The 26,937-nt window shown below is 37.9% G+C and overlaps 1 protein-coding gene across 4 annotated transcripts in view; it reads left to right on the plus strand.

Annotated features, from left to right (window-relative positions):
- Positions 1-26,937, plus strand: part of Scel (sciellin) — a 94,474-nt gene that overhangs the window by 17,308 nt on the left and 50,229 nt on the right. For 2 of the 4 annotated variants that reach the window (XM_046447124.2, XM_058580462.1), the window contains exons 5-11: positions 94-162; positions 4,676-4,744; positions 5,325-5,363; positions 6,737-6,817; positions 9,728-9,793; positions 23,043-23,123; positions 25,442-25,507. In XM_046447124.2, coding sequence (XP_046303080.1) covers positions 94-162; positions 4,676-4,744; positions 5,325-5,363; positions 6,737-6,817; positions 9,728-9,793; positions 23,043-23,123; positions 25,442-25,507 — 471 coding nt within the window. The remainder of the gene's footprint in view (positions 1-93; positions 163-4,675; positions 4,745-5,324; positions 5,364-6,736; positions 6,818-9,727; positions 9,794-23,042; positions 23,124-25,441; positions 25,508-26,937) is intronic. The other 2 variants (XM_046447140.2, XM_046447143.2) reach the window with 2 other exon arrangements.

Below are 26,937 nucleotides of genomic sequence, written 5' to 3' on the forward strand. Positions count from 1 at the left end.
AGTAGGTAAAACTATTGCCAAAAGTATGACAGGTTTTATATGCTGTTTTTTTGGTAATTTATCTAATTTATTTGGTAATTATTTCTGTTACAGGAAAATAAATGAGAGAGATGGGCCAAAAGCCACAATTAGTCGGTACAGATCCGATGACACTTTGGACAGGTAAGGTACTTTTGAATCATGTGAGGGGAAAACATTTACACGTGCTTTACATTTAATACTTGTTAACATAATAAATCCCACTTCTTAGAAATCTGTGAGATATTACAATGTTTGCCAAAGTAAGCTTTGAACCTTTGATGTTTTATCTTCAGGGAGACAGGGCTCTAAGGATTAAATTATCTTCTCTAAAACTCACAAAATCTTGCCTAGATATATTGTTTCCTGAGACCCTAGATTTTAGGAAATAGTAGATTCTTCTGAAAGATTCTGAGAGAGTCTGACTTGAGTATAAGTGGGGTGGGCAAGATAAGGCATCTGTTAATTCAATTTAAAATAAAGAACAGTTATTTCTATAAATACAAATAGTCCTTGTTCCTATGTTGGGTTCTTCCATCCTGCTAGAGAGATGTCAGTTTTAAAACTACAGTAGTTTTGATCCACTCTATGACAGACATTAACTCTTTCCAGAGTCACCATATGGCTTATAGAATGAGACCATTACATTGTTCGTTCCCTCTTACATAGAAAAGAAAGGCTGGTCCTATATAGGACATTAAGAAACTTCTAACCAGGTTGAAGTGTAAATTCCACAAGTCATATTTTTCATTTGAAGTTGGTAGAGATGCTTAACAAGCAGAAGTGAAGGCCAACTTTAGCATCTTTAACAGGAGTTAGGCATAATGTACACCTGAGGCTGGTGACAGTTGAGCTCACTCCCTGTAGCTAAAGATGTGCTACCATTGCAGAAAAAAAGACATGTCCAGGGTTTTAAACAGATATACTGAAACTTACAGCATCTAGTACTTGGAATTCAGACTATGCCAGTCCATATTAATACAGCAAATGTATATATTTTTATATTATTCATAGACTTTTAAGTCAGTCCTCCTAATAGAGGACTCCTAATATCATCACTGGTATCCTAAAGAGTTGGCCTCTCTCTTCTTTTAATTATTAGACTCATCAAAAATAACCTCATAAAAGTATATGTTCAAGATTTCATCTGCAAACCAGTTTACAGAGAAGAGGTAGAGAAAATACCTTTGTTTATTCACCCTGGCCTTTTGGATTGTCCTATTGCCCAGTTAATTGAAGCAGGAAACTGTGTTTCTAGGAATGAATTTTTAAAATGTGGTGATTAAGCCTCAGTAAAGGTAGATATGTAGAAGATCCATGCTTTTGTAGTCTTCGTATCAGAAAGTTCAGGTCAAGATCCAGACCTCAACTTTGTGAGTAAAGACAGGGATTTGAGCAATGAATTAGATCTCCCAGGCAAACTAATTGAATCATTCTGGGCCTTGGCAGCAAATTAGCAACACCAAGGGAACTTTTAAACTTTACTTGGTCTTACTGCCCTCATTCCCCCAAATTCTTTTAATTAACCTGATTCATTTCCAACTGATTCTAATGTGCAACCAAGATTCAGAAACACCAGTGTAGTCCAGACTCTTCATTTTATATGCTAGCAAATGGGACTAGAGATTATGTGATAATTTAATTACCCAAAGATTTAGTAACACATTTGGAAGAAGTATCCTGGTTAGCTTATTTCTAAGGCAATAAGTATGGAAATAGGAGGAAGAGAACACAGGGTCAATAAAGAAAGACAAGTTCTGTTAGCAGAAGTGAGACTTACATCATGTAGCCCGCTCCAAAATGCAAGATGTGAAATATTTCAGGAGGAATTTGATCATATATATGCAGTATGTGTGCATGTGCATTTTATTAATGATTATTAATTTTAATGAATACAAAAAGTATTGAGTTTAGACTTCCAAGAATTTCCTTTTAAATTGGCATATATTGCATATATGATACATATTTCTTTAAATATGCATATGTATGGGTACATATATGGAATATGCTAAAGAAACATAAGTATATAATAGTGGATGTAGCACTAAGATATTGTCCAAATCCTGAAGGTGATTTAATGACTAATTTGGAAACCCAAGGTTATGGAGCCCCCTAGTGTTCCTTTGTGGAGGATTTTTTTAAGCTCTTGATCATATTGCTAATTCTATTGTTTATTTTCTGTCTCCCAGACCCATTCCTATTAAAATAACCTATTTCATACCACAAGTTGGCAAAAGATCAATTTCCAGAAGAAATACAAAGTTAATCTCTCTCAGCAATAAGAAATTGACATATGTTAGAATGGTACTTGAGAGGTCTCTTCATTACTCTTTTTTTAAAATTATAGATGGACACAATATCTTTATTTTGTTTAGTTATTTTTATATGATGCTGAGGATCAAATCCAGTGCCTCACGTGTGCGAGGCAAGCGCTCTGCTACTGAGCCACAATCCACCTCCCTCCATTACTCTTGATCACTTCTCCCCCTAGTGGCATGGAAGAGACTGTGATAAATGAAGAATAATGAAGATGTGGTAATCTTATATGAGTTTTAGGGACAGTCATCCTGTCTGAATGAGATGTGCAATACTGGGCTCCAGTGAGAAGAGTTTGGAGACAGACTGCTTCCTGGTCGTATGGCCAAGAAAAAGTCACCCAACTTCTCTGAGACCCTGTTTCTTCATCTATAAAATGAAAATAATCACCCCTACTTTGCAGGGGTAATTCTATTCTCTGAAGAGCAGAAAAAAATTATGAAAAGGTCAGCAGAGAGTAGGTAGTTATTTTTATGATGACATGTAGGATTAACCCACACAGATTTACATGTGGAATTTTCATTAAGTTCATTTAATTTTAACATCAGAATTCACCTTGAGAACATTTAATATTAAGGTTCCATTCACTTTCAGCAGATTATTGTTTTCCGTGTAGCAATTTCCTGAGATTATTTTTTTTAACTTTTATTGGGATCACAGAGACAGCTGCAAAGTCTGAGTAGAGGTTCGTTCCCATGGAACCTCTAAGAATTCTGATCACCTGACCTCTCACTTGTGGTATGCATGGTGATTTACTGCAAAGCACTTGAAATCTAAATCTCTCAGAAGTTCAGAGTCTTCAATTAGTGCAGGGAATGGTCCCTGACTTAGGCTCGAAGATCACCTAAGACATGAGTTTTTGTACCTGATTCTAGGATTCTGTACAAGTTACTGACTGTATTATTAACAGTCTGTGGAGACTGTGGTGCTTTGGAGTGTTACAGCTAGTTATTCATCTTTCCTTTTTGCATTCAAGATTTATCAGCTTGTGGTGTTATGTATCCCAAACAGACACTGTGTTCAGGTGGACTCAGAAGTTTAATATATTAGAGTAATTGCCCCAAAATTTAGTTAGGTATGTCAAAATAAATTGATATTATCTTTAGCTTATGACAATGAAGTTGTATTTTTCCCACATGACCTTTTCTTTCAGAGAGAGGCGAAATCATTATCCATTTTAGCAGGAATATTTTATATAAAGTCTTGTCCTAGAGTGGATAATAAGAACAAAAGATTTTGGAGAGTTATAGTAGGCCCAGAATGTAGGATAAATGGAAGAATCTTGCTGACCTTTCATTTTTCTGAACCTCACTTTGCTATATCCTAGTTTCTGCAGATCTGCAGAATGTTCCAGAACTCAGCCCTGGGTCCTAGAAGGAATGTTCCTATCTGACATGAGGCAGGCAAGGATGGAACAGAGTCTGTAGTCAGAGATTCCAGATTTGTGCTTCCTCACCCAAGGGGTAGACAAATATACCTTTTCCAGATCTAAGAAGGTCTTTAAGGAGACCTAAGATTATAGGAGTTAAAACCTCTGATATATTGGTCAAAGTAATTATCTTGTCAAGATAGAGTAACTATTTTAACAAGCCCCCCATCCCCAAATATAGGTGGTTTAACACAATAGAAGGTATCATTTGACTCACCAGAGTCTTATGGGCTTTGCTGAATCCATGCAGTGACTTCTGGACTTCTTTCATTGAATTCTTTCAATTCCTACAGTGTTTTAATGCTGCCATCTTCAACCTATGGATATCATGGCTTTGGTACCATGGCTTTGAAAGGGAAAGAATTAGCATGAAAAATTATGCAGGAGATTTTATGATGGGTTTGGAGGTGGCAAATAATATTTGTGTCCACACTAGTGGCTCCAACTTAATTGCAATTGAAGTTGGTAAATGTGGTCCTCCTGTGCATTCAGGAGGTAAAGAAAATGAGTCTGGCAAACAGAGTATTTTCTATGCCTCAAAATGATTTCAAAAAATACTTAAGTATTTCATTGATGCCTTTTACTGACATAAGAAGTATTTTTATTATCTAGATATATTATTAAATAGCAAAGAAAATAAAAATAATTAATGAGTTAAATGCTTAATGAGTCCCAAAAGAAAATGTGCAAAAGGCATCATACTTTAAAAATTCTAAATAGCCTCATAAGTAGATTTTGTCATGAGTAGCTTTTTGCTTTTTTACTGTAAAAATTTCTAAAATGTAACAACTGAAAAATTGTTCTTCACAAGAGAAAGATTATGTTGTAAAGTCACTCTAACATCAAAGAGGTCTGAATGGAACTTAATAACCTGAATGTTTATCTAGACTTTTGTGTTGTTTCTTTATAAAGGATTTCAGACAGAGATGATGCTGCTAAAACATATAAGGCCAATACCTTGGATAACCAACTAACCAATAGGTACCAGTGTCCAGTAACTTTGGGAAAGTCTTGAGTGCAACCTTTTTTCTCACTTACCTAAGTTCTTCAATCTTACTTTAATGTCTTTCTGTAAATTCTTATTCTCTGTATTTTTAACACAGAATTTCTGGAGTAAAAAACTTTTCTCCTGTTCTTAACTAGAATAAAATGTTGCCTGGCTTAAAAAATCAAGGCTTATTGCTACAGGCCATCGATCTTACCACATGGATGTTACTGTTTAAGGTGTCTTGGTGACAGGGATGAAATACATGCAAAAGCAAATTTTGCATTCTTATACTAAAGAAAAAAATCACTGAACCCAACATATTAAGAACATTGGATTTAACCAATACTGAATTTTCCAAAGGGGGGGGGGAATTTTCCTTTGAAATCTAGTACAACAGATTTTTTTTAAATGATAAAATCACTTTATCAAATTTATTCCAATGCTGATGCTTTCTTTTAATTTCTATGAAATAATATCTAATTTTTCATTGTAATTACTCTAAATTTGTGGACAATTACCAATAGATGCAAATATTAATTAATTCTTCACTGTGTTTTTTTTTTCTTTTATCAGAAGCTTGTCTACATTTAGATCATCAGGAACAAACACATTGTATGTACTTTTCTCTTTCCTCTTGTGTGTGTGTGTGTGTGTGTGTGTGTGTGTATGTGTGCGCGCGCTAGAGATGGAACCCAGGGCCTCATATATGTTAGGCAAATGCTCTACCACTACACTGTGCTACATTCCCCAACTAGTATGTATTTTTCTAATCAAAGTATTATTTTAGTTCAAGAAAAACCCAGGATATAGCATCCCAGCCCCAGGCCAAAGTGTCATTGGAATACAGCCACAACCCTGTGGCTTTGGCAGAGGTAGTGGTGGAACACAGATACCAAAATGGTCCACATTCATATATTTACTGGCTGGACTTTTACTGAACAAGTTTGTTGACCATCATGCTAACCAAACACCAAAGTTTAGGCTATGTCTTTGTCTTTTTCAAAAGATCTAGACTCCTCCCCCATAGAACTATTTTATCCCCCCATTCCTATGGCACCCAACTCTTTCCTCCCCTGAACCTCCCTGTCATCCCTAAACCCCCTCACATCTACAACTCCTCCTTCAGAGCAAATTGAGCCTGAAATCATGGGCCTGCCTAAAATCCACTTACATAAAATACATTTTCCCTGTCATGTATTACTAGTTGTTATAAGTAATTCAAATTAGGTAGACAGTTAAACTTAGTTTTTAAATGTGTATTTATATACAAACTAATTTTCATGTTGGACAGTATTTCTCAGTACTTGACACAAGCCTGAGTAATTTCCATTTTTTGAGGGTCTGCATATATTAAAATGCTAGCTGAAGATTTAAAATGATATGACTTAAATTTTTTCTTAAACAAACCAAGACTTTTAATGTAAAATTGCAGTATAATTCTGTTAGTCACAATGTAATCATGAGATTTAAAAAAAAAATGAGTCCATAGCATGCTACAGTTGATTGGCCTGAGGGGCTGGGGTTGTAGTTTAGTTGGTAGAGTGCCTGCCTTGAGTGTATAAGGCCCTGGGTTCAATCCCCAGCGCTGCCAAGAAAAAAAAAATCGATTGGCCTGACTTTTAGACAATTAATACCATATGTAAATTACTTCTTCATTCAGAATCTTCAGTTTTTAACTAGTTATATGATATTCTGATAACTGATCATATAGATAAAGTAAGGAAGAACATTTTTTTTTTATTTTTTGGTCAGAGCTGGGGATTGAACCCAGAGCCTTGTGCATGTGAGGCAAGCACTCTACCACCTGAGCCATATCCCCAGCCCCCATAAGGAAGAAAATTTTAAAATTATCCATCTTCAATTGAAGCATTATGTAGAGGATAGAGAGTGAGCTGGAATATGAGTAGATTAACAGACATTTCAAAGGTGGGAAGAAAGAACAGGTTTGAGGAATGTAATGATTTGTCATTCTGGTTGTTCCAAAGGCCACATGGTGGTTTACTGAGTGCAAGCAGGACCTACACCTCATCTTCTACCCCCGCTACTACTCCTGTGAAGAAAAAGAGGTATGAAGGGCTCTGTGTCTGCCTCCTTGCAAAGGACTGTTCTTCATCAATTTTCTTTTTGTTGTTAATCCACTTTATTTTCTAAAGTAGAGCTTTATAGTTATTCATAGTAGTTGGGTTCATCCTGACAAACTCATACATGCATGGGATTCGATTCCAGTTCATGGTTTTCCCCTTTGCCTTCCTGTCCTGCCTCCCCTTCCCCAGTCTCCTTCCTCTACTTGGTTAGACTTCCTTTCATTTATCTATTTATTTATATTTGATTGAATCTTTTTACTTATGCATAAAGGTGAAATTCCCTGAGGTATATTTACATATGCACATAACAAGATTTTTTTAAAAAATCATCCTGCATTGCCTCCTTACCCATCCCTCCACTCTACCTCTCCATCTCTTTTTTCATTAATTTTGGAACCAAATCTACCTCCCGGGTTCCCAACCAGTATTGGGAAGGCTCTTCCGTGTTCTCTCCCCTCCTTCTAGGGTTCTGCATCTACATTCTGCCATTCTCAAACTTTAGTTGCCCTCCCTAATCTCTTCAAATAATACTCCATTCCCTTGGGGCCTTGACCTCAGAAGTCACAGGGTTGGCTGCTTCAGGTACCATATTTTATAAAGTTTGACTACAGGGAGTACCTTAACCTGAAATAATGATTGACATAGAGCCACTCCATGTTGTCCTCCTGAAACCAGCCCGCACCTGTAGCCACCCCCACCTCTCTGTAGACTTGGCTGATTTTCCTTCTAAGTACAGAGTCAAAGACCCTCTTGGGAGACATCTCTTTGTGATTTTTGCCTCCTGCTTGGCTTCCCCTGAGTGGCCTTTAACATGCTGTTTGGGGTGCATTCTGTGTTGTCTGCTAGGCATGGAGAAGAGAGATCTGTGATGACAGAATATTCTACATGAGACAGAGCATGAAGGTGGAAGATATTTTTGCATGTTGAAATGAACAGTGCCAGGGAATCGTGATGCAAATGGAAAATAAGTGTCCTAAGCGTCAGTGCTTTAAAATTTTTCTGTTTTCTTTGCTGTGCCTGCACCCAGGACCCTGCTTGGTGTAGGATAGATGTTCCATGTTTGTTGAAGGACTAGCTGGGTTTGCCATGGTGCCATTGTAGGGAGAGATAACTGTCTTTATCTTCCCTGTAGTCACAGAGTTCTGGTTGTATCTGCAGAATCTCAGAAAATATGATCCATCTTTTACCTGAACCCAAACTTCATACCCACTCCACCCTTGGTCTGTTAAAAAACAGATTTATAAGGTATTAAGAGAAACTTAAGATGGGTTTGTTCAATGTTATATCCAGGGCAAGTATCTTTCCTCCAACAGATTAGACTTTTTTTTTATTTTTTTTATTTTATTTTTTTTATTGTTGGTTGTTCAAAACATTACATAGTTCTTGATATATCATCTTTCACACTTTGCTTCAAGTGGGTTATGAACTCCCATTTTTAGCCCATATACAGATTGCAGAATCACATCAATTACACATCCATTGATTTACATATTGCCATACTAGTGACTGTCATGTTCTGCTACCTTTCCTATCCTCTACTATCCCCCCTCCCCTCCCCTCCCCACCCCTCTTCTCTCTCTACCCCCTCTATTGACCTTCATTTCTCCCCCTTGTATTATTTTTCCCTTTCCCCTCATTTCCTCTTGTATGTTCTTTTGTATAACCCTGAGGGTCTCCTTCCATTTCCATGCAATTTCCCTTTTCTCTCCCTTTCCCTCCCACCTCTCATCTCTGTTTAATGTTAATCTTCTTCTCATGCTCTTCGTCCCTACTCTGTTCTTAGTTACTCTCCTTATATCAAAGAAGACATTTGGCATTTGCTTTTTAGGGATTGGCTAGCTTCACTTAGCATAATCTGCTCTAGTGCCATCCATTTCCCTGCAAATTCTATGATTTTTGTCATTTTTTAATGCGGAGTAATACTCCATTGTGTATAAATGCCACATTTTTTTAATCCATTCGTCTATTGAAGGGCATCTGGGTTGGTTCCAAAGTCTTGCTATTGTGAATTGAGCTGCTATGAACATCGATGTAGCAGTGTCCCTGTAGCATGCTCTTTTTAGGTCTTTAGGGAGATTAGACTTGATTCAGGACCACTGAAGCCAGCAAAGAGACTCCACTGTTTTGTGAAGCACCGCTGACTGCTCTTTAGGGGGCATCGATCCCCTGCATGGAGCTGAAATCTGTCTTGCTTGACTCCCACCTGGTCTTAGTCCTGGACTTACTTAAAGAATAAATCCAGCTCAGTCTGTTCCTTTTATCTTGGGCTTTTCTTCTCTCATCCACATCACTCTCTGTATATCTTCATTTCTGGTCCTTATCTTAGTGTTTTTGACAGAGACCTTAGCTATTGCTACTAATTAAAATTACTTCCTTATAATGTGAGGACATCTTTCTAACTAAGATAATGTTAGCATTGCTCTGGTATTCTTTCATGTTTTCAATATTCTTGCCCAAGTTTTTTTTATCATACTTTTTAAAAGAAATCATAATTTAAGTAGACTATAAGACTGTTATTCTATTATGAAATCGTTCAGCTAGGAAAAAAATAGGGGAATAGCAAAATAAACACCCATGAACCTACTATCTACATTTGATAATTGCTGTTCTTTTCCAGTCTCTTCAGATTTCTTTTGCAAGACACGTCCACATTGTTCAGTGTCAAAGGAAATGGGAAAAGGAGTTTACTTGGGGGAGCAGATAGCCTGGAATATAGACAGCCACTTCTTATTTTATTTATGAAACAGTGTTCATTTTATTTCCAAGGCCTTCTGTAAAAAGTAATTCCATGGCCTTTTTAACCATCGAATTATTTTAAGCTTTTTCTGACAGACACGGGGGTAGGCTCAGCCTTCAAGCACCATGTTTATAACTGATATCATTTTTTCACAGACAGTCCTGGTTTCCGCCACCCCCTCCTGGTTATAGTGCCACCCCAAGCATAGAAGCCAACAAAAGGTAAGGGCACACTGTTAGATGTCACTGCTATGGTGCTGGGTTGAAGAATATGTCAAACACTGATAACATATAATTATGGATGCTTTGGAATAATTTTGAAGGCAATTTTGTGGACTCCGAGCTCTGAATGTGCATGTGCCAAGTGAAGTCAGGACTACAGGTGCCCCAGGGTAGAAAAGCTGACATGTTATTAAGAGTAAATAGGTGGCTGTAGTGGTTGGCTAGGGTCATCATAAAAAAGGGCCACACACTAGGTGGTTTAAACAACAAAAATAGATTTCCTCAGATATCTGGAGGCTAGAAGTCCAAGATCAAGCTGTCAGCAGGGTTGGCTCCTTCAGAGACAGTGAGAGTTTCTTTTATGTTCTCCTGTCAATGCTGGTGGCTTCCTGAACAATCTCTGATATTCTTATCATTGTGTCTGTCTTTCATATAGAATGTAATACATAGAACACTAAATCAAATTACTGAACATGTTAAGCAGTTGCAGTTTGGAATCAGTTAAAATATTTTCTTTTTAAACTGGTCCAACTGAAGTTGACTTCTAGTTATATGAACTACTAAGTATAGATTATATTTTTAGTTTAAAATGTCCCTTCCCCTCAGACTATTATTAGACATTTCTCTATGGGTGACATCTTTCATGGAGCTACCCAAGTGGGAAAATGTGAACTAAGTGTTCTGCTAGTGACAAATTTTTTTTTTAAGTCTTATAAAATCCATCCAATTTTGTCTTGATAGACAATCGCTGGCACTTTTCCTTAGAAATATTTATTACTTATTTCCAAAATAACTTCTTATTTTTGTCCTCTATTCATTCTCCCAATATTAATGTAAATTATCACTATAATAGGCAACTGGTTATATAACTGTAAAAGTATGCAAGGATTATTCATGAGTTAGCCTCTCATGCTTCAATGCCTGTTGAGTTTGTGGATCTCTGTTTGCACAAAAATGTCAGTGCTTAGCTCTAAGCTCTCCCAATTTATGCATTGCTGGATGCGATTTATATGAAAGATGAAATGACTTACAACGCTCCTATTTTTGGTTCCTGGTTTACATCCATAACATTAGAATGAGGAAAAAGAGATTATTGGGCTTTGCTGATCAATTTAGATATTCAATCCTATTTTTAGAGTCACAGATTATTAGTATAATGACTGAATCGAAAGACTTCTTTCTGAGAATCAGAGATAATGTCACGCCAAGCTTTCAGGGGAAGGAGAGAATCCTAACAATTTAGCAATAGCTTTGATTTCTAAAGTGCTTTTCTTTGGAAGAGCTCAACGTGCAGCTTCTGTTTCTCACCTTTACTGCCACTGCATTCCCAGGGCTGATAAGTAGCCCTTTTGGTAAATGCTGAAAAATAGAAGAAATTATTAAAAGATGAAAGTGGGGAAAGGCTTCAGAAAGGGACCTTCGTCCCCAAGGGAACCCAGAGTAAATGAAAATAGGTCAAAAACAGATAAAATGGCTGAGTGCTGTGGCACATGCCTGTAATTCTAGCAGCTCAGGAGGCTGAGGCAGGAGGATCGTGAGTTCAAAGACAGCTAAGCAACTCAGTGAGATCCTGTCTCTAAATAAAATAGAAAAAAGGACAGGGGATGTTGCTCAGTGGTTGAGTGCCACTGAGTTCAATCTCTGGTACCAAATAATAAAAAACAACAACAACAACAACAATCCACCAGATAAAATGGGGGACTATGCTTTTAAATACTACTTACTACTACAGTGCTAAACTTGAATATTTGTCTTTATCTTTCATGAATAGAGTCATATACTTCCACTCTTCCTCTGCCCTACCATCTTCTCCAAAAGAATTTTCCCTTGGGAGAAGCTGGGGTGTGGCTCAGTGGTGGAGCACTTGCCTAGCACATGTGAGGTCCTAGGTTCAGTCCCCAGCACCACAAAACACATCCCACCCACCAAACACAAAAAGTGTCTCTTAATCCTGACACCCTCCCTGTCTTCTGCTCTTCATTTTCCACGTCTTTGCTTTTTGCTTTCTAATGTCCCCCTGAAATTTCCTTCTCTCTCACACACACTCTTCTCTGTGTGTGAAAATTCTGCCAGACTTCTCAGCCATTCCAGGAATGAGTCTTTTCTAGCCTTTTCTTCCCCTGTCCTCTCGGCAGCCTTTAATACCATGGATCATCCCCTCCCTTGCTGGTTCCTTTCTTGACCAATATATCATCGAAGAAATCAAAGTTAGCAGTGTTTGGATTTAAAATGTGTGTGGGAGTTATGTTTGGGTTAAAACTAATTTCAGGCACAATGGAAACTGCACCTTGGGGGTCTCAAACTTGTTTATCAACAGAAGAGCTCATGATTATCTATCTATCTATCTATCGATTGATCTATCTATCTATCTCTATTATCTATGGTCTATCTCTCTATATGTACATTTGTGCAGCATTATTGCTCCCTCATCTCTTATCCACACAAGTTCCTAAAGTGATATATTATAAAAGAAAAATTGAAACATGTCACCTTGCCATATAACAATTATAGCACATTGTCATCGTTTTAGATTACAGATCCACATCCTTAGCATTGATCACTGGTGCTGACCTACCCTCCATCCTTCAGGACTTCCCTTTGCTCTTTTTAAGTTATTTTATCTGTTTTAAATGCTCTCTATATGCCACCTTCTATATAAGATGCTCCTTATATACCTTAGCTTGTAAGATACCTTCTGTCTGAAATATTATCTTCTCCTCATCCAAGGCACCTGAGTTCTTGTGGCCACATTTTCATCTGATTTCTCTTCAAAATTTCACTTCTGAAAAAAATATTTAAAAAATTAAAAACCCCCCAAAACTGAAAAAAGGAGAAAATTTACTTCTAATTTATCTCTGTTCTGTCCTCTCATTTCCACACTAGCCCAATGAGTGTATTAATTCACTCAATACTATCTGCATCAAGCTTTAATAAATATATAAATATAATGGGTGATGGAAATTTATCTCAGAAGCCCAGACCAAACTGTATAAAATGGAATATTAGAAATCCCTGTTGTGAGTTCTTTGGCCACCCCATCATTATTCATTTCTTGCTGGCTGACATTTCTCTTCAACCTTTACCATGTTGCTGTTCTGCTCAGCATCCCCTTATTCCTTTCTTTTGTCTCCATTTTTTCCCCTTCCCCTCAAATTCCCATAAACTGCACATGCCAGGTAGTTTAGGTCTTTCTTTGCTATGCCTCACTATACTCATAACCAAAACATGATATTATTCACTCTTTGAGAGGCACTCTATGCTGCCTTTTACAACAAAATTATTTCCTCGTGTCACAGTGATATCAGCATTTAATTACAGCCACACTCAATACGTCACAACAATCACTGACCCCTCTGTCCTCCTTACTCAGCTTATTCAATCATTCTTGTCGTGAGTTCAAGTTATGATGTTAAAGAAAAAGATATTACCACTAGGTGGCAGTAGCACCCCACAAGCTTCTTTTGGGTGGTGCTTTGACAGGTTTTCTGCGGCAGGTGTCACTCATGGCAGGAGGCTTTCCAAATGCAACTGCATTGGAGCCACCATCTAGAAGGGTAGGAGGGCAGATGGACTCTTGGGGGTGGGAGGATCAGAGAGGGAGTCTAGGAGATGTGACTCAGCAGCATGGAGGGGAAACATAGGTGTCAGAGAAGGCTGAAGGCAACAGCAGCTTGGCCCCTCCGTAACCCCCCACGGTGGACAACATGAGTATACAAATGACCATAGAAGAAGCTCCTCTGTGGATCATGAGAAGAACATCCACTTTCTCTTTTAGATCTGATGTTGTAGGAGAGCTTCTAATGGGACTTGAAAGACAGGTCCTGAGAAAGGGATGGGATTTGGAGGAAAGAGAGTAATTATGCATTGCTAGGTTTTCAAGCCCAGAGTGATTTTAAAGCATAGTGATACACCAGTCAATGCAGGAAGAAATAGCAGCAGAATAGGGAGGAGCAGACGGGGACTATACAGTAGGTCTTAAGAAGCCACCATGGCACTTGTTTTGAGCAGCTAGATCTGGGATACTGGAGGGGTGCACTTGTGGAGGTGATCCCCAAGCAATGAAAAATGCCTGGGGATGAGGGTGAAATGTGCTCAGATAAGAGCTGGTGTCTGAGATCCTGATTTGGGGATAAATCCAGAGACTTAAAATATATTACATTCAGAGCAAAGCTACCTCTGGAGAAAATGTTACATGAGAAAATCATGTGCAATCTTGATGTGTGTCTACATGCCAGGTGGTAGAGGAAGAGCTAAAAAAAAAATGAGACCATAGCTATTGAGTTACCTGGTAAATAGAGGTGTAATGAGAGGCAGGTAGGGTGAAGGTAGAGTAGGAGGTGGATTCTACCATGCAAATCCACTTCAGACCACCCTTCAAAGTCTGGCATGAATCTTAGCCAAAGGGGTTCTTTTGTAAGTGAACTCTGAAAGCTTCTTATGTCTGTTTCACGTTGAACTCCTTTTTTTCTCTCTCTCCAAAACAATTGTAAATCTCTAGCTATGTGATAAGAATATACTTTCTAGATGCCAGGAATGTGGGGAGATATAAGACCCAACCCTATTTTAGGGAATCTATCAGAGAGTCACTGTGAGCCAGGATCACTAAATATGAAGGCTGTTCCTACCTAAAGTGGTCCTTGGGGGTAGAATGCTGACGAGGATGGAGAGAGCCACAGGTAGGAGGGAGCATGGAGAGGAGGCAATAGAGCAAACAGAAGACTCAAAAGACACAGTGCTTGAGGAGCATCTTAAGGAATGAGGTGCAAAGGGGAAGGGATGGGGAAAGGAGAAGGAGCTCTAATGCCAGAGAGTTTGGCTTGAGCATCAGTGTGTGGGGGTGTAGGTGTGTACACGTGTGTCTGCTTATGTTTGAGTGTATCTGCATGAGCAGCACTATAGGCTTTCTATCATCACAGGGTATTATTCTCTGCATCCATTCTTTATCAGTTATTTTTAGTAGTAGCAGGAAATTCAGTAATTCTAAACCCGATTTTCATGCAGAAAAAAATTTGGTTTTTTTTTTAGCATAAAATGTTATAGGAGATGTCCATTCATAACTTGCAGAAGGCTTAAGTACCTCTTCAAGATATCGTGTTTCTATTTTAGGAGTTAATGCTGTGCTGTTATATGTAATTGGAGCTCTGACCCTGTGGTAGAGATTCTGAAGTATCTATCAAAGAAAGCATGAGTGTTGTCAACACAGGAAACTATCAGAAGGTCAGAGCCAGTGATTGGTTTCCCCTTTCCCTCTTCCTTCATTTGAAGAAGTGTCATAAAGCCTGGCACAAAGCAATTTGTCAGAAATCACTAGTGTGTGTCTCAATCTGCCAAGCTCTTCAACTCTTTCTCATCATCTTGGGGCTTGGGGATGATAGACCTGAGGGATGGAAGTCACAGTTTTGGAGAATCCACGTTGAACTCCTTTTCAACATCAGAACCTACCATCAAATCTGGGCACATTCAAATGCCTCTGACTTCACATTAGGTGACTTAAAGATGCAGTGGTAAGATGCCACGTAAGGTGCAGTTAAGAAACTCACCGAAGTCGCTGGGCGCTGAAGCGCAGGCCTGTAATCCTAGCAGGAGGCTGAGACAGGAGGATCATGGGTTCAAAGCCAGCCTCAGCAATTTAGCGAGGTGCTAAGCAAATCAGTGAGATCCTGTCTCTAACTAAAATACAAAACAGAGCTGGGGATGTGGCTCAGTGAATAAGTGCTCCTGAGTTCAATCCCCAGTTCACCGAAGCCAAAAGACCTGGATAACAGTGTGAATGTTCACGAATGTGACCCAGTATACTGATTTTAGAAGAACAATAAAGCCATCACCTCTACCATACCTCCAACAAAACCGATTCCTCTCTTCTTTTTTCCTGTAAACATTTTTGAAGATAGAGAAGAAAAATAATGTCCAGTAAAAATTTAAATAATGGACACATAACCTGGGAGAAGTAGCATATAGTGAGATATTTCCTGTATACCATCACTATTTCTCATCCTTATTTGTTTCCACCTCTTCTTCTTCAGTGGTTTTCACTTCCAAGTAGCTGATTGGTAGAGTCACAGCAGGAAAAAAAAAAAATTCCCCGATTGAGAAGGGAGTTGCCATGGCAACCTTTCACTATAGTTATATTTTTCTGTCTGTAACTATAAATGGTAAAATGTAACCTTTCTAATTTTGCTATAACATTTTTTAACTCTATTGGTACCAAGTCCTCTACGAAGTTTGATATCACAGTACATATAAACATAGGTTTCATTTTTATCCCAACAAAAATCTTTATGTTATTAATTAAAATCTTTTATAAAAATTAAGACTCTCTGACATTCAGTAAAATGTCAAAGCATTTAAGATTCTCTGACATTCATTAAAATGTTAAAGCATACGGTGGTTTAAAAATCATACCTAAATGTCGAAACATTCAAATAATTAAAACATTAAACGGTCGTAAGGTGTATTATTTTTATTATTGATTTATTTATTTTGGTTCTGACGAAGGTGTATTATTTTTTGGAAATTGTTGTTTGAGCAGAACAAAGAAAATTGCTGGAATAGAATGAACATCTTAACCTGTAGCAACAACTCGCTGTCTCCTCAGTCCTACAGGGTCAACTTGCATGTCCCTGGTCTCCTAACACTTGTTTTAAGTAACTCATACATTCAACCAGCAATGAATGAAAACCACCCCTACTTTGCCCAACCCAGATACCCACAGCCCCTGCCTCCCTCAGAGCCTCCTTTGTTCTACCTCTGCCAGGGGAGCTCCTTGGGGTTGGCGAGACAGAGAGGCTCCAGGTTCAAAGCCAGAGGTGAGGAAGAAGCTGTGAGATCAGATACCCAAAGTCAGTGACTCTGATAAAAACATCGCCCTGCCCCAGCCATAAAAACAAAACGGTTGGATTAAGAAAAAAAAAATATTTTTTTTTTCACTATTCAGTAGCAATTGCCTTAAGTTCTATCAACTTTATTTCAGTTAATATCAGGAAAACTTTGGCAGGTGACAAGGGCTGTCTCTGCTTGTTCAAATCTTATTGTCACTGACATAAATCAGATTTCTTTCCTGTGATAACTGGGCAGAAGTGGAACACACTAACTTGGAATGGAGGTTCACATTTTGTGGTGAGCAATGGAAGATGGCTTCAGCAAGGAGCCCCTGGGAGGCAGGAGGTCCTGGGTGGGGTCCTATGGGTGATAGACATGCTGGCCATGTGGTCTGTGGGGCACTAGGAGTGGGATGGGAGATGGAGTATTTAAGGACCAACATTTTTCTTAAGACTCTCCTTATACTCTGGAAAACTAGCAGGGGGCACTTCTTTGTCTTCTAATCTCTCTCTTCTCAGCTATTTGAAGAATGTCACATAAGTGAAATCCCACTCTACAGCCTTTTGAATCTGCATGATGCATGTAAGATTCATCCCCACTGCTGGGTATATCAATAGTTCATCTTTTCATCGCTGAGTAGTGTTCCATTGAATGGATGTACACAATTCATTTATCCATTCACTTATGGAAAGACATTTGGTTGTTTGCAAAGATGTTTTAAATGTTCACATACTTGTCTTCATATGAACATATGTACTCATTTCTTTTGAGCACATGCCTACAAGTGGGATTGCTAGGTCATATGATAGGTGCATGTTTAATTTTATAAAAATCTGCCAATATGTTTTCAAAGTAGCTGTTTCATTTTGTGTTCCCACCAGCAAAGTCTGAAGTTTCTAGTTGCTCCATTTCCTTAACATCACTTAGTATTTGTAGCCTAAAAAATTATTTTAGTCATTCTAATAAGTGTGTAGTTTATCTCATCATGGGTTTTGCTTTGCTTTTTCCGGGAGACAAATGACATTGCAATTTTAAAATACGTTTATTTATTATCTATATGTCTTCTCTCTCATGAAATACCTTTTTAAATATTTTGCTTATATTTTTCTTTCTTTTCTCTTTTTTGGTAGGGGGATACTCTATCACTGAGCCATATCCCCAGCCCTATTTTGTATTTTATTTAGAGACAGGGTCTCCCTGAGTAGCTTAGTGTCTCACTTTTGCTGAGGCTGGCTTTGAACTCGTGATCCTCCTGCCTCAGCCTCCCAAGCCGCTAGGATTATAGGTGTGCACCACCGTGCTCAGCCTTGCCTATATGTTTGCTGTTTATTTTACCTTTCAGTGGTTTTGGGATTTAAACAAAAATTTTTGTTTACAGGTCCTTTGTTGAATAAGTGATTTACAAATTTTCTTCCAGTGTGTGGTTTATATTTTCAGTCTTTTAACAATGTATTCCTTAAAACAAAAGGTTTTTAATTTGATTAAGTTTTGTTCAATGAATTATGTTTTTGATGTGATATCTAATAACTGTTTACCTAACCAATGATCATAAAGATTTTTCTTCCTCAGTTCCTTCTAGAAGTTTTACAGTTTTATGTTTAACCATAGGTCAATGATCTAGTTTGAGTAGATTCTTTTTTAATGCTAAAATGTTTTCAGTTTCATCTTCTAATGTTTGGACTGGTTTTGCTATGTCTTTGAGAAAACATCTAAGAGCCAAAAACATTTATGACTTAAGCAGTATTTTAAAAGTTCCTTGTGTCTATTAACCAAACATCTTAGTGAATTTTCTATTTGCTCTAACAAAATACCTAAAGATGCATATTTATAAGGAGGAGAGGTTTATTTAGCTCACAATTTTGGAGGCTGCAAGTTCAAGATCAGGCCACCCCACTTGTTCACCTCTGGTGAGAGGTCACTGTGGTGAGAGTGCATGCAGTAGGGGAGAGGTGGTTAGCCAAACAGGATACCATCGAGAAATTCAAGCTTGCTCTTTTATGGTAACCCACTCTTGCAGGAACTAACTGAAGTGTCACAAGAATTCTGTCATTAACCCCCTTTAAGGGCAGCAAAACAATGACCTGTTCATTTTCTAGGTCCCATGTCTTAAAGGTTCTACTGCCTCTTAATGTAGCAATACTGAGGACCAAGTCTCTAATATATGAATAACCAAGTCTCTAATATATGACCAACCAAATCTGAACCCTGGGACCAACTAAAGTTGATATATGTTCTTCCAGCTTCAACATAAATTTAAATTTTATTAACCACAACAGCATCTGCATACATTTGAAAAGTATAGTATGTGGATATCCAGGTATTTAGCGTCTAGCTTGCGCTCAGGGCTTTGCAGATCGAGAAGTCTTCGCAATAATTCTGCCCTCCTGTGGTCACGTGGTGGTTTGCCATCCACAGATCTGCATCAATCTCTTTCTTTTAAAGATAAAGAAGCAGAGGTTCAGAGGAATCAGCTTCCCTATCAGGGTCAAACAGAGAGTTGGTGGCAAAGCTAGTCTGGAAGCTAAGTCTCCGGGATTCTGGTCCAGCACATGTTCTGTGACTGTGCTTATGATTGATGGAAATGGCCTCTAGCTGCTAGAAATTGAGTCTTCACTACAATAACCATTCCTCTGAACTAGTCCTTGCATTATATAAGTTCTTTGAAAGGATGGGCCATGTTTTCTAGACTATGAATGCCCAGTTTTGCACATCCATTGCTGTCTGCCCAACATTGTAATTGGGCAGTTGTGGAATCAGTGCTTGTTGACCCAATGGCTCCTTCCTTAGGTGAGGAACTACTTCATAGCAACCTATTTGTAATAGATACGCATTTGAAATACCTGGAAGAGAACTGGTTATAATGTACACAAATAGCATGAGATTTGATATTGGAATGACTAGCTTGAAACTTGGAGTCACTAATTAACTATATGTGCTGGAGCAAATGACCCAAATTTTTGAGTCCCAGTGAAAAAATAATACATACCCCAAAAGTTATATGTATGGATCAAATAAAGTAATGTACACGAGATCCTGGCAAAGCTGATATGTACGGAGGCCCCATCAATATCAGTTCCATCTCCTTTGCCATTGATGGAATAAAAATCCTATTTGTGGAATACAAAAGCTCAGCTCAATGAAAAGTGAAAACAAAACTCACCATTAAATATGAGGGTCAATTGTTCTTGGTGGAGCCTAGACTTGTGTTGCAGTTGTAGAAATGTTTGCAAAGTCAGACTTGGACTAGTCTCAGAGCCAAGCATGTTATCCAAAGAAGACAAAATGGAAAGAAGTGATCTTTGCAGCAGCTTGTGGAAATGAAGTAATATACTCAGCTTTCTTCATGCTGATATTTCTTTTAGCTCTGGTCTTTGTACTACAATCTGCAAGTTGTCATATGTTTCTTGTGAAAACTGCCTTTTTTTTCCTCAAAGCTGTTCTTTACAATTTTAGCCACTACTGTGGTGGCATAGATCCCACAAAGGCCTTGTGGGGGAGGACAGAGGGGAGAGCTGGGGTCACCTCACCCCAGCTTAAGCATCATGTCTTAAAGCAGAATTCAATCAGGATCACTCCAATAAATGTCTTTTGTTTCCTTCTCTTCCAAACACCCCAGGCCACAGCTTCCTGCTTGCTGCTGGCATTTTAATCCCCTGCTTGGCATTGCCTCGTGCTCTTGGCACAGTATGAATGACTCCTCTCATCCCCTACCCCCACCCCAGGCTTGGGCTCTGTCATCTGTGGCTGTCATTGCAGAGAGGCCCATGAAAGGTCCTAGAGGTGAACTGAAGTCAAGTGGCATTGCCTATGCCCTGACCCTGTCCAGTATATGGCACACCTTGGAACTAAGGATCCTCCTCTGCTTTCCTTGGTCTTCACAACCTTACAACCAGTATTTTTTTTTTCCAAGTGCTCGTCAGACCATCCCAGATCTCCTTCTGTTCTATCTATCTCTACCTCCCAGACCCACCCCATCAATATTTACCTACCTCTTTGAGACCTTAGATGTTCTAACATTTAACATTGCTTCAACATGGTCCTGTCCTAAGCAAAGCTTGGCCCCATCCTATTTCTCCTTTCGATAATCTACCTTCCCATCTTGTTACCTCTCTCCCGTCTGTCCTCAGATATCCAGTGCCCTGTGCAGCAGCCTGATTATTACTCAGGATGGACCACCTCCTTCTGCCTTTCCTCTGCTTCTGGCAGGGAAACATTGAATCAGCTAAGCCACACAGATACACTAAAGGTTATCACTTGTCACATATACCCAACACAGGGATTTTATTTTATTTTTTTGAGGGGAAAATAAAAAGATGTTTTCAATACAAACCAAATAGTCTCTAACTATAGAATCTGACACTGAGCCAGTATGGGGAAACTATTTCTAAGCAAATTATACTAGTGTTCTCTGCTCTTCTTTTGGCTTCAGAGCCACCATCAACACAAGAGCCAGGAGACTCACTGTTGCCCCACCGTACATCCCCCCACCAAAAGCCTCACCACTGCACACAGCCAAAGAGTCGTCAGGACAAATTCCATAATGTCTTCCATGCTCATGTCTGTGGATCTCTATAGAAACTCCAGGCAGGACCATTCTCTCAGACTCCGTACCCCTGACCCTAACCCAGTGTGATGTCATCCTGCCTTTCAAAGCCTTCCATTTGAGCCATTATTGTCAGTTAACACCCAGTTAATCCATATCAGAGGATTAATGCACTGATTAGGTTAAGGCTCTCATAGCCTGATGATTTCACCTCTAATTTCCTGCACTGTCTCCCACATGAGCTTTGGAGGGACACTTCATAAATAAATTATAACATACTCCTATTATGTTCTTTTGTCCAGCACAATGTTCTACCCAAACTGCCCATATCAGGGTTATTGATGATGACCATATTGTCAAACCCATGCTGATTTTCCAGTCCTTGTGTTTTTGGTCTATTAGTGACATTGGATAGTGCCAATTATTCCTTCCTTGAAACTCTTTTCTCAGTTGCTTTCACGATACCACACCTTCCTATTTCTCTTCTTTTATTTTTGGTCACTCCTCCTTGGGCTCTTGTGATGTTTCCTACTCTTAGGCTTGACCTCTAAATACTGTAGGAGCTGACAGCCCAAACATTGACCCTCTTTTTGCCTCTGCTTATACTGACTCCCTTGGTGATCTCATTCAGTTTCAAGCATCAAATACCATCTCCAAGACAATGGTGGCCATATTTATAGGGTCTTCTTCTGGATATCTTCAGGGTGCATTCCATCATTCCCTGGAAGTCTCAGCTCACATTTCACCTTACAGAGAAAACAAGTAGTGCTGTATTCTTAATAAAACAGTGTTGTAGCTACCCCTTCTCTCTATCCCCTTACTACATTTATTTTTCTACATAACTCTTTTCTCTCTCTGATACACACTTAGAAGTATATTGAAAACCTTTTGTAGACAGGGACATTGTCCATCTCCTGGAGTGTGTTGCACATAGAAAGCTACCAATAAACGGCTGTTGAATGAAAGCATGGTCTCATTAAGTCCTGACAACACCCCAATAATCCTATTAGAAGGATTATTACAGATGAACAAATAGCATTAGATTAACCCACTGTCCCACAGCTGGCAATTCAGGCAGACTGACTCCAGAGTCTGACTACCTAGCATGCTGGTAGAAGCCAGAGAATCCTTGGAGTCCAGAGACATGGATACTTTTATTGGATACAGAGTTTATCTTGAGGACAACAGAGAACATTGTTATAATGGTGTGGGAGGTAGGGGTAGTGACATGCCCTTGGTAAGGAGTTGACTCCATTGAAAATATACATGTAATTGTGTGTCTCCAGTTCTTAGGTCACTAAATCATGCTAACTCAGAGACTACTTTGGTACTTCATTGGAAAGTTTAGGCCAACAGTATATCTTATACTTTGCAAACATCAAACTGGCTTGTGCTGACAATATTTAAGTTCAATTCAGTTAAAAGCTTCAAAGCAACTTTACCTTGAGGTCTGTGAAGTTGAAAACCTTTCTTGCTGTTTCCATAGCAGTCTGATGGTTGATATAATTCCTAAAGAAGCTTATATGCTAAGGCCCAAGAACCCTTCGTTACATTCATGAGCTACTGACTCAAAATGCCATGACTTGAGCTAAATAGACTAGTGAAGTATTATGCCACTTAAAGAATATATTATAATTCAAACCATAATTAAAGAAGAGAAAGTTTCAAAAAATTTGATTGAATGAACCTTTTAAAAATGCATATTTGAAATATTTGACTTCTTTAAAGTTTGGGCTCCATGGATGCTGACCTTTCAGGGCCCTCACAGGAGGGGATTAGAAGATGTAAGAGATGTTTTCATGCAGGCAGTAGATGTGTTAGGTTAATAGATGCTAAAATCCACCATGTTTCCATAAAAAAAAAGAACTGCCATTTTCTGTTTTAAAGGGACCCAACTGTTCACCCTCCAATACCTCCAAAGCCCAGATCTCCTGTTCCTTCTCCTAACCAGCTGAGACCAGACAATAGGTAAGAACTGGCACTGCAGACTTTATTGCCAAAATGAAGTTCAAGGGAAATGGGAGTAAATGATCTGGGATCCACTTTGTGCCAGAGGTGAGGATGTTTTGCATGCACATTCACAAGTGAAGCACATAGAACTTTTCCTGATTTTATCTGTTAACATGCTTGTGTATTTATGTTTGCTTTTGAATGCTAATTCCTATTACTTGTCTTATGGAGATGCACTTTTGAGATAAAAACGGAACAATATATTCATGTTCATGTATTTGTGCTTAGGCTTCTTATATGTTAGCTTCTAATATTCACATACTGATGTATGTATGTACTTGGCATATATATTATATACATATACAATTATAAACCATATTAAACTATATGTATACATATTTGATTGATATCTACTCCTAGTTAAGTTTCCCATTAGGAGCTCTATATTCTGATGAAAAATGTCCTTGAAACTTTGTGTTACTACTGAAATCCTCAATTATGTTAGAAATACCTTTTGGGGTTTCTTTTTATTTTTTCTTAGCTAAGAAGGATAGTTTAATTCAAAACTCTCAAAAAATTTGAAAAATATTTGTATTAACTTGTCTCTGAAGCAGGAAAAACAGAGACGCTTTTCCATGTGAACCTGTCACTCTGTAATTAATAATTAGAAACATATTCAGAGATTTAAAATCTTCCCAAGTCTTCCTGTTCAATTGCTTAATAATCGTGAACCATTTTGCAAAACCTGCATTCCACATTTCCATTATTATTATGAGATTAAAAATGATATCAGTGAAAACTGAATACATTAGACTTGCCTTTGATTCTTTAGTATTTTTGCTTTTTGATGGTGATTTTTCTGACACCATGTAAGACACAATTGTAGAGCTGTTCTTAAAAAAGTCACAACTGCAGAACTTCAGTAAGAGGGTGACTGGCTGGAAATGCCGACCGTGACGCACCTTAGGTGTTCATCTTGTTGGGATAAAACTCCAGATCTGAACTTCTCTCCAGTGGAACTCCACCGGATCTTTGAAATTTTGCCCTCAGGATGACAGCATGTATATTTTCTAATGAGTTAAGAGAATATCTATTCAACAAACCAGTTAATAATATGGATTAGATGTGTAACTCTTCATTTGTTCAATGGTTATAATTGTCTCATTAAAACAGCTTCTCAAGCTTTTTCTCTTACCCGATTATTTTTCTTTTACTCTTATATAAAAGAAGTATTGAGCAATTAAATCTTAATGTAAATAGGATTTTTTAAAAACCCAAAGAAAATTGCCTTGTACCACCTAAATTCTAATCTAAAAATCAGCAACACATAGTTAACTTTAGATTTTCCAAAAAAGCTAAATTTCACAGGAATTGGTCTAGTCAAATTTTACTACTTGAATCTTTTTCTTCCATAAATGATCTGAAAAATAAAATTGGGACAACTTGCATGTTTTTTTAAAGGCTGATTACTTTAATCACAGCAAGATGATTTTAATGAAAGAATATGAAAGGGAAGTGTTTCCTATGTAATTAACACATGTCCTCAGGAGAACAAAAAATAGTTGAATACAGCTCCTTGAGAGCAAGCAAGCGAGTATAAGTAGGTCAACCAGATACTGAGAAGAGCAGAGAAAAGCCTGATGTCATAAATTGTGACAGACGCTAGCATTGTAAAATTTGATGCTGTCAGCTCAATGGGGCCATTCTCAACATGGTAGTTGCATTTGAAATATAGACTTATTTCCTGTCTTGTCCAAGCAAATGTATTTCTTGACAGTTATCAGATGGGATAAGTCTTCAAGGAAAACATCATCCCTTTGATGCTTAATAACAAAAAATATTCTTAATATTTTAAAATGTTATTTCATTATCTAATGGAGATATGTATGAAAGTGCTTTGACGAACAGAGAACAAAAGAGTGAACATGAACATGTGAGAACAGATATTTCTAAACACACCTTGTTGTACAAAATATATTAAAACAAGGTGAAATTATAAAATTAGTATATTGGAGTCTTTATATTTTTTTCATTTTTCTATTGGTGTTGTATAATTGTACATAATAGTGGATTATTGTTTCATATTCATACATGCACATGATATAACAATATAATTTGGTCAATAATATATGTATTTTTGTACTCTCTAGAAACTTTCAAACAGGAAATAGTTGAGTTGCTGCCAACCCAAAGAACTAGGGTAGAGTTTGCTATGTTAAGTAGCAATATGATTTCAACATATACTGCTCATTTTTAACACAAATATTTCCTTCTGTTAAATTTAAATTTAACATAGAAATGTTTTCTTATCTAACAGACATTATCTTTAAATACAGGCAGATATGTCCACCTAAGCCAGGTGTATATACGGAAACCAGCAGATCTGTTGAAAGAAATATAAGGTACAATGATCTCTGTCTATATAGATCTAATTGTAGCAGTGGTAAAATATGTTTTATTAGTACACTTCAAAAATATGAAACAATAATAAAAGATAAAATTAATTTTTCTGATGGCTTTAATATAGTGGATAATAAATGCTTTTATAGTACTTACAGAATTTTGATCCTTGTATTTCTTTTTTTTTAAGTATTTTTTTAGTTGTAGTTGACACATACCTTTATTTAATTTATTTATTTTTACGTGGTGCTGAGGATCAAACCCAGGGCCTTACATGTGTTAGGCGAGTGCTCTACCACTGAGCCACAACCCCAGCCTTGTATTTCAATCCTAAACTTTACATTGAGCAAACAACCAAAATGTCTTGAGCATAGTAACAGAGTAAGATCAAATCTCTTGAAACTTGTTCACTTTGGTAGTCCCAGCACTTGCCTCCAGGTCTGTGGCATAGTTAGTGCAGGTATATGAATGAATAGGCAGAAAGATATCATTTGGTTGAACTTGTACTACAAGAGCTTTAGTAGTATTTGTGATAGAAAGTCAAGTCCAGCTCGCCCTGCAGCATAAGGAACAGGCTCACAAATTGTGTTGATTCCTTTGGGTAGGGTGGCATTTCCCAAATGCCTGGCTTCTCCAGGACAGTCCTGATTGACACCTATTGTTTTGCACATCCTGTCTAGTTTAACATGTGTTCTAGATTGTATCTTGTCTGTCTGTTTATTTTCTTTTTTTAAGGAAAAAAAATACCAGTTTTAAAAATACTTTTTGAGCAATGCTATTTTTGTAGGTACTTCAACATCGTAAACCAATTTTCAGTAAATAATTTTTGACAGATTTTTAAAGTTCCAATTTATAAACTTTTTTTCAGTATTATCTCTCCTTTGATGCTCAGAAGAGTCAGGTTTGAGACACCCACCACACAGATACCTTACCTCTGGGAGAATCATCTTTTCCTTGCACCTAGAAACTTAAAGTGGAGCTCTCTGCATTTCACTAAACTGTGTTCCCCTTAACACAGATGTCAATGCATGTTCTGGAAAGAAAGGGTTGAATGGTCTAGTACACAAGGAAACAATGACATAGTGTTCTCTTGATTAGAACTTTCCAGAACCTTCAGCATGCCTGTGTGAATTTTGAATCACCTAAAGTAGGTTACATTTCCTAAACTCAGTTGATGACAACATTTTTTTTTCTTCATGCAACCATATTAACCCTCTATGAGACATTTGTGAAAATGCAGGTCTTAATTATAGGTGAAACTATAAGGACTAAATTATTCCTTTCCATGATCTAGGGAGGTCAGCCTGGGTCTAAGCCTTCTGTGTCTCAGGTGCTTCGACCAATAGTTTAAGTGTCTTTTCTTTCCCCTCTGAAACGCTGAGATGACAGATATTTTCACCCTGTTTGAGAGACTCATTAATTGTTCACACCT

This window comes from Marmota monax, unplaced genomic scaffold (assembly GCF_021218885.2).
Source record: "Marmota monax isolate L192 unplaced genomic scaffold, Marmota_monax_Labrador192_F-V1.1 WCK01_AAM20220418_F8-fsc00043, whole genome shotgun sequence".
In the NCBI taxonomy this organism is placed as follows: domain Eukaryota; kingdom Metazoa; phylum Chordata; class Mammalia; order Rodentia; family Sciuridae; genus Marmota; species Marmota monax.